The following is an 8898-nucleotide window of genomic DNA, read 5'->3' as shown; positions in this document are numbered from 1 at the left end:
ATCCGGCCGGCACTCATTGTTATACATTTCTAAATTGTGTTTTTCGTGCACAACCACCCCTGTGAGAGGTTCATTCTCCGGTCTTAGACAACTAAAGGATGCTGTGCTTTACTCACTTTGTGCTGCTGGGTAGCCTTTAACAAAGAAATGCTATAGCACAGCTAGGTGTACAGTGCTTTATTACAGACATTCAGGAGAGCAACCAGAATTTAAGTCACCTCACTTAGACATGGTACAGGCTGTAACGTGGGTTTGCTTTACAGAATTGTTGTGTTCTAAAAAAGAAAAAGAACCTCAGATTATGCCTGTAGTCTCCTTGTGACTGCCGACATAAAAACATGGTTTGCCTTTGCAATGCAAAACTATAGAGACGGCATAGGTAGATTGTTCCATTTCGTCTGAACTTGTAAGTATGCACACATCACATCTTGGTCCACACAGGGCTAGGGAGGAGAGTTGAGGTACACAGCCCTGTAAAGGGAATGTTGCATTGCTTTCTTTTTTTTTTAGTCTCCTTGTGTAGAATTGTGTGGCATGTGGCCTAGCTTGTCTGACTGTTCAATTTTCTGGCTAATGTATTTATACTCTAGTCATACCAGCTTCCATGGCGATGGGGTACTCTCCGACGGGAATATGCACATCTGAAAGAGACCTGGCCCGACGAGCATCAGAGCTACAACATTGCTGACACAGTACAACTTGATACAATAGTTAACGGCTTATTCAAGTGACCAAGTGGTGACAAGGGAATCTCGTGGCCACCTTCAGCAGGTATGTTTGCCAACAAGGTGGCAGATTTCACTCTTTGTTCAATTCCTATGGTGATGTCACTGCCATTCAATGAAATGGAATGAGGAAAGAGGTACTGTAAAAGCCTTGAATCAATGTTTTTCAGCACTCAATTTTGATGAACCTAAATACTGGGGACATCAAGCGTCGCACAAAAATTCCGAGCAATATTTTTTACAAAACCATGCTGCTAGTTGCGAGTTAGTTTTCTCAACATAATGTGCAGGTTATTGCAGAACCGCCATGCACTTTAACAGCTATTAAACACAAGCATGATGTTGTACTGCTTTGTCATTTAATGGCATCGCATATCGCCATCCCACACCTTCGTTTCGGGTGCTGCGTGTGTGTCGTCATGGATAAAGGTTTTGTGGCTATTTAGTTCCATTGTAGCTCATGAGGGAATTAAATGTATCTCATTTCCTTCCAGCGGGACCACTGTGAATCCTGTCGGAGAAAAATGAGATGTCTGGCTCCTTCCTGGGTTATGGCAGAGCTAAATCGCCACAAACCCAGACGACACGGGTTCTGACCTGGCCTATGTACAGTCGCACTACTGGATAGCTAGGTTCGACATTGTACATGTACCTTTTTTTAGTACACGGAAGTGACGTCATCACGTCTGATTGGTTGGAAACAAAAGTGACGTAATTTCCCTAGAAAAATGTGGGCGGAGTCGGCAAAACTGGGCGGAGTCGGCTACCGGACGTGACAACAAAATGACGTTTCGTTTTGTACCGAGTACGTTTCAAAAGGTACTTGCTCGGAACTAGGTGTCATTGGAAGCATGTTTTCGGCGGCGAGGCGTCGCCGTCTCGTCAATTCGACTTTTTCTTTAATAGAGCTTTTTTTTTTCGCCCGAAAGGCTGTATCGGGAACACCGCGATGCATTCGAGCTCCCGGAGGAGATCTTTCGGAAGCAATACCGCCTGCCCAAGATCGTGGTGCGGTGGTTGTGCGACGAACTTCGCGAGGAACCGGAGGTGAGGAGAGTGCGTACCTCGTAGACGGTCATGACTGTGGAGCTTCAAGTGTTGTGTGCACTGCGCTTCTACGGCACGGGGAGCTTCCAAGGCATGGTGGCGAGCGACGAACACGTAGCGCGGGACCAAAAGACAGTCAGCGTTGCGGTCCGCGCCGTGTCCGTCGCTATCGTGCGTCGTCTCGGGGTCCAGCGTGGCTGGATCCACTTCCCCGAGACGCCGGGCGAGAGGTTCGACGCGGAGAAGGGCTTCAGGCTGCTCGGCAGGATACCCGGCGTCATCGGTTGCGTGGACGGGACCATGGTCTCCATCGTCGGCCCGTCCAAGAACGACCCCACCGTCACGAAGGCGGCGTACTGGTGCCGCAAGTACTTCTACGCCCTCAACGTGATGGTGGTAAGTACACTCATGTTACGTTGTCAAAACGCGCCCCAAATCTGTAGAAAAAAAAAACGTATTGCCGATACGGTTTAAGTATGCCGTTTTATGACTGCGGGCTGTGGGGTCTCACGACTGCGCGAGCGTGTGCTCTACGTAGCATGTGAGCCGTGAGACTCTTCTCCCAAAAATAATACTTGTCTGTTAAAACGTGCAAGCTTCCGTAAAAAAAAACAACATTATTTTTGTTTCAAGGTAGTTAGTCGTACCTTGCATCCAGGAAGGTGTCTTGACATGCATGTGTCAGACAAAATAACTTAAAAGGTTCTGAAATTGCGACTGCTTTGTGAACCATAAGTACAATCTACTACTTGTAGATTCAGGTAATTACATGTCAATATCTCTCTCACTTTCAGGTGTGTGACGCCGACTGCCGGATAATGTGCATCGACCCACGGTATCCCGGGTCGGTGCACGACTCCTTCGTGTGGCAATTTTCCTGGCTCCGAAACCAACTCGAGCAAGGGCAGGTGCCACGCGACGGCCGGTTCCTGCTTGGTGAGCATACTAAATTCATTCCTTACGCACACGGTGGCTTCCACTGCTTGAAAGCCACAGTACCACACGTACTGTGCTTGTTGTGAGGCACACAGACACAGTTGCTGGAACTCCTTGAAGTGAGACAACATCCAAAGTTTGGCCATTAATCTCTGTTTATGTCCACATAACTCTCACACTCTGCAGGCTACGAAAGCCATACTACACCAATCTCACGACAGTGATAGACTATGGAAGGCATGCGACCGCAGTGCGAGTCGCTGTCCGGTTCGGCCCACTCACTGTTACTGTCTGCCTGTACCCTCTTGCTGGTTGGTTTTTGCATGAAGTTGGAGCTCTTTCACTGATACCTGGGGGCTCGCCTGGTCGCTTTGACGGTCGTCAGTTTGTACGGAATGGTATCAATTCCTCCTTGGCCACTTGGGGCTCGGCAAGTCTGTCCTCGGGTCGTCTCTGTCCGACACACTGGATTCTTTTCCCTGACCCTTCTTCTTCGGTCTGCCTATATAGCTCCTCCTATTAGACCCTCCGTGTCCCAACAGGACCTGACTCCTTTCCAATCTAACCACCCCCTCTCTTTTCCCCATCTCCAACTCCACCGAGGATTAGGAAAGAGGTTCGTCGAACTGGCGCCTTATCCCCTTGCTTGCCAAAGACAAGGCCAGCGTGTTCTGCTCTGCCCGTGCCTAAGGTCACGGCCACACTCCCAAAAGCAACAGAGCTTTTAACTGTCGGATGCAAGGGCCTAATAATGCACTTGCATACAACACAGCAGCCCTAAGGAATCGTGCACACATCCCATACGACCCACCAGGAAAACACATAGTTACATGAAATAACAGGGAGTTTGCAGGCAAGCTGGTGCTAATTAATCATAGTGTAAACTGGTACTGTAGTGCAGAAATATTAACACACTTTTAAGTAACACTTAAGTTACATTATTATTGACATAGCTGCACACAGCTGTTTTCTTGCCTTTTATTTTAAAAAGTAAAGAATGTAATATGTTCCATCCTCTACATGTGCAGGTGACAGCGGCTACCCCTTGGAGCCTTGGCTCATCACCCCTGTCTCCGGGAACCACGCGACCTCCACCGCTTGCGGCCGGTTTAATAAGGCGCATTCCTCGATCAGGTCTGTTGTGGAGCGCTGCATCGGGCTGTTGAAAAACAGATTTCGGTGTCTGCAAAGGCACCGGGCTCTGTATTACCACCCTTCAACAGCCACCGCCATTATTTCGGCATGTGCAGTGCTCCACAACATCTGCCTTGCATCGAGCGAGCCAGAACCGGAGTCAGACTCCGACCCTGAAGAGTCAGAGTTGGAGTCTGAGCCGAGCTCGGACGGTTCTGAGCCGAGCTCGGAGAGGTCAGCGTCGGCTCCCGAGAGGCTGGCTCCTGCCGGCCCTCCGGTCGGCCTTCCGGTCGGCCTCTCGGACAGGGGGAAGGCTCTGAGGCAGCGCCTTGTCGCCCGGTTCGGAACCCGCCGCAGACGTGCCCGTGCGGAGCGCCACACGCAAGGGGTCCGCCGCCACGACGGTAGTCCCGACCACCAGGGACACCGTCGGGAAGCCCCTCAGCGCTTTCGCTGCGGTGGTGCCCAGCACGGACGCCGCCAGCGACAGGGAACCTCTCGCCACCACGACTGAGGTCCTGACCACCAAGGACCCCGTCACATCCTTGCCCTCAGTGAAGCCCTCCCCGTGGAAGCCGTAAAGTGCACACTTCGCTTCCTGCTCCACAGTCATGGCCGTCCAGAAGCTACATACTCTCTTCAGCTCCTACACCTTGTGAAGTTCGTCGCACAGCCAGCGTGCTGCCTCCGGATACGTGTCGAGTGCATCGCGGTGAAATCGATACAGCCTTTTTTTTTTTATTTTTATGAGCAAAAGGCACGAGACGCAGTCGACAGTGACAGAAAAGGTTCGGAGGTTTTGTTGCCAGACCAACAGGTCATCTGGATTGCCCCTGCAAAGAACTCAGAAGTAATTTAGACTACCTCTAGAAAGAAATGCTTGTTTTTGCGGAGATTGCTTTCTTAGTTGCTGATTGAACCAGGGATATTGTTGTCATGGACATTGTTTCATTTTACAAATGCTTCAAAGCGTCTTGCCTTCTGCTCCATTTTATTATCTCTTTTATGGTACTTCATCAAAGTTAGGTGATTGTGTTATCTCAAGACAGTGCACATGTAGTTTGTTTTGAAAATTGCTTTATTTCTTAAAGAAAAACCTGTGACTTCATGAATAAAAGTGTGATAACATGGCATGTAATATTTCATTCTTGGAAGTAAAACTGAGCATCGACTGGAACCATGTAAGCAATTGTGCAATCTTAAGTATATATCACAGATATCTTGTTGAACACTCTGGTCTTATTTGAGCACAATAGTTAAATTTCGAAAGGAAAAAAAAATATATCTATTCTCTGACTAGCATACCACCATATAAACACTGGACCACTTTGAAAGAATTATCACAGATGTTGCGCCAAACATTCTTATTTGAGCACAGCAATAGCAAGTTCTCGAAATATAAAAAAAATTGTTTCTGACTAAAGCAGCCGTCACTCGCGCGCTCCCCGTTGGTTCCGCCGACCCCTCCGCTGCACTGTTAGCGAAAATGTAATATTTCGCCTGTTTACACCCCATTTTCACTCGTTAGCATATTTTTACACGCTCTGCTAGTGATAAATCGTCAAAAAATTACTTGGGGTAGTAAAAATTGGTGTTTCGGTTTCGGTTTACACGACTAGGCGTGTAAGCAACACTGAAAACACCCCAGCCCAACACCCCAAAACGTCGAGCGCCATGTTGCTTCTGCCTTGAAGCGGTACGGCGGACGTAGCAGCCGAAGGTGAGTGTTTGATTTTTTTTATCAAGTTTGTATAGAATGTAGCACGTCTCAGATTTTTATTACATGACATTCAAGAACGTTAGATTTGCTTTGAGCAAGCCGGCTCAGGCGTTAAGCCCGATTCACACAACCGGCGTTTAGCCACCCCGTCGATTGGAAACGACTCGACTGCTCGCCGGTTCTTTTGCGCGAGCTTTCGCTCGGGCGCTGTGAACCCTATGAACTGTGGTGCTCAAAGCTAGCACAATTAGGCACGGCTAGCGTCCCGGTGGAAGCTGCAGAGAGCGGAAACCGAAGACACCGTCGCATAAGAGTGGCGAAGCCGCGATCCTGCGCTGATTGTTGTCCCGCCGCTCTCTCCGGCAATATCGACACTTCGCTGCTGGGTGTCTCGTATTTCGACGTTTTAGAGAAACTTGGCATTGGCAAGCGCGAGGAGTCTCTATATCGTTTTCTCCGTCGCCTGCGTGGAGGAAACACGGTGACGATAGGAACATATGCTCATGCAGTCAGTCAACTTGGACAATCCCCCTGTTCCCTCAATCCTATCGCATTCTTTGACTGCGTTTGTGACAACAACGTTTCCCCAGTGTGAAAGCTTTCAGTCACAACGGGCTACAAACTGGGTTGTGCATTGCATGTAGCCCTGAGGGAATTCTTCGCCGGAGACACCAGCACATTAGTTTCATTGGTAAGGTGACCGGCCACTAACGTGTTTGGCAAATGAAGCGATCACGGGTAAGTAGAAATGCAAACAATGTTGAATGAATATTAAGGTGGTTGTAGCCAGAGCCTGCCAGTTGAAATCAACCTTTAGCAATATTGTCTGTGGTAACTTCTTTTTGCCCTTAGGATTGCAATTTTAAACACAAAGCCACTCTACATAGCTGTCGAAAATCGTGTAAACAACAGCAGTCATCGTCCCCGGTTCGGATGAGCGAAGCCTTAGCTTGATGAAAAGAATGGCGGTCTGTACTTCTTGGTTGTTTCAATCACAACCTCGCACAGCTGAACAGACAAACAAATCAAGGAAATATATCCCGCGCTGGCTTGCAAATCACAGCACACAAGCAGGGTACATAGCAGAGCAGAAAACACTGGCAATGAGCACACGGAGGCATGCAGCTTCCTTTCTTTTTCCCTCGGCGAATGATTGGTTTGCTGCAGCATTCCGTAAGCACGTCGACATTTAAAAGTTGAGCCTGATCTGTCTTGCAGTGCCTTGCGGAACGGCAAGTATCGCCCACCATTCCACAAGGCACTGCAGGACTCGCAAATGTGTGAACAGTGCTTTGCAATAAAGGCCATGATCGGGCAGCAGGTGCCCATCTAAAGACATTTAATATTGATTGGCATTGAACTAACCTTTGGGCTTCATCACGTAGCAAGCATGGGTGAGATATAATTCAAGAACATTTAATGTTCGACGAGTTTAATACGTTGTGGTGCTTTCCCATCTGTTTCGGTGTCACGGAGTGGGGTTCAAATTAATAAAAATAATTCAATGATCCACTCTGAGAATAAACGAGAAATTACGGGAAAAGAACAAGAGAGCTAAGTTCGACCATTGACTAGCGCTAGGTCCACGCCTGGTGTATAATCAGTAGAGAAAGATGATGACACAGGGAGGATAAGCAAACAAAAGATTAGATTTAATAAAGTGAAAAACTAAGCTGTACACGGCAATAGAGCACTCAACACAAACCACACTCCAGCTCAAAGCTATGGAGCCCTGCGAGCCAGAAACTAATACTAAAAAGACTCGACGCTCATAAAACCGGAATAAGCCAACAAAACAGTGACGAAAACCCGACACTAACAACGAGAGCAAACCGAGATGGAGCTCGAACGTTACCGCTACACACATGGGATAATCCCCCAAAACAGTCGCGACAGAAAGTAGCACTGTGTAAAAATCTTCCCAACATTCAACAATTCGTACTTCAGAGCCAGAGAATGCAGTAGACAAGTCCTAGAAAACCAGGCTTAGCTTTCCGGTAGGTGCCGAGTCCAGAGCAGTCCATAGTCTGGAGTTGTCGGCCGAAGAACGGCGTCTCGAAGTTTAGCGGTCCAATTAGAGGCTTGATGAGGTCGACACCGCGCACCACACAGCCACACACGCTTCAGCACAACAAACTCAAACACTTGTCTGACAGGCAGGGCAGAAGCCAAAAATTACACGTTCCAAGACTCATCTGCAGGGAGTAACCACGTTGAGTAGCGACCCGGCCAGCTCTGGGGTTGGACTACCTTCTTTGTTCCCGAACCCCCTTTTATAGGCTCGTCTACCGACCAACCTCCCGTTTCCCCGCCTTTCGGGTCAGTCAACTTTCAAGAAAAACAAAGCTACACAGCAACGACCCAAATGGCAAAACCTATTACATTTTTCAGACAACCAAACATATGTGCCCATCCATTCCCCCGTACGAGTCCAAAAACATCAATTATCGCCGATACATAGAACACGACAGGCGGCAGACTGAGCAAAGCCGCCGCCTTCAAAAAGCGTGCTAGCCAGCGTAAACATCTTTGTATCCCGGCGGCGCCCCTGCATGTCAAATCGGCACCATACGCGAGCCAGCATACGCACCCCTCCGTCCGCGAGGTCAAAGCCACAAACTGTGACCTGGGATGATCTACGTCGCCCGTTAACAAAAACCCATTCCGCAAACGAGCAAATTCGTTGGGGACTTAGAAAGGAACTACGACGGGACGAACTGAGATTAAAAGTGGCACCACACTCCCCCTTTTTGACCGTACCAACACTTAAAGTGGTCCAAAAAAAAGATCATAAAAGTATTTAAAAAAATGAAGAGAAGCCTGAATTTGTGACACCCGGTTTCTCCATCCTGTGTTTTTTTTGTGCTTTTTCTGTTACGAAGCGAGACATTATTCCAGCCGTAGGCACCAGATGTAATTCCCGTCTGCGATCATAAGATTATAGGATCCTAACTGCCGGCAGCTAAGTGTCAATTACATCCGGCTTGTGCATACAGTGCAACATCTTTTGCTATTCAGCCGATCATCACTTTACAGCCTGGGTATCTGTTCTTGTAAACGACAGTAGTGCTACATGTTAAACGGCTCTAAAGCGATAGAGCAAACTCACATCTCATTATCTTTTAGCTGAATAAACTGTTTGTTTGGTTATGCTTGTTATCCAATTTTTGTTTTAAATTTAATTTTCTCATATAAACACCTTACATTATAGAAAAAAATCTTTTTATAGTACGGAGGTGTCCATATTAAGAAGACATGACTGTATCATCTTTGAAACTAGTTTGCCACAGCCAGTGTTATAATATGTATTGATTTTTTTATGCAGTGCCTGCCTTT

At 47.8% G+C, this 8898-nt stretch overlaps 1 protein-coding gene across 1 annotated transcript; it reads left to right on the top strand.

The window, feature by feature from the left end:
* Positions 1 to 1655: 1655 nt before the first annotated feature.
* On the top strand, positions 1656 to 4969 carry LOC121835516 (putative nuclease HARBI1). The gene is made up of 3 exons (XM_042289772.1): positions 1656 to 2168; positions 2567 to 2708; positions 3737 to 4969. Exons 1-3 carry the CDS (start codon positions 1803 to 1805, stop codon positions 4354 to 4356), a joined length of 1128 nt encoding a protein of 375 aa, XP_042145706.1. The 5' UTR covers positions 1656 to 1802; the 3' UTR covers positions 4357 to 4969.
* Positions 4970 to 8898: the final 3929 nt, after the last annotated feature.

Source organism: Ixodes scapularis, unplaced genomic scaffold, assembly GCF_016920785.2.
Source record: "Ixodes scapularis isolate PalLabHiFi unplaced genomic scaffold, ASM1692078v2 PGA_scaffold13__105_contigs__length_92229423, whole genome shotgun sequence".
In the NCBI taxonomy this organism is placed as follows: Eukaryota; Metazoa; Arthropoda; class Arachnida; order Ixodida; family Ixodidae; genus Ixodes; species Ixodes scapularis.
This window is presented reverse-complemented; position numbering and strand designations above follow the sequence as displayed.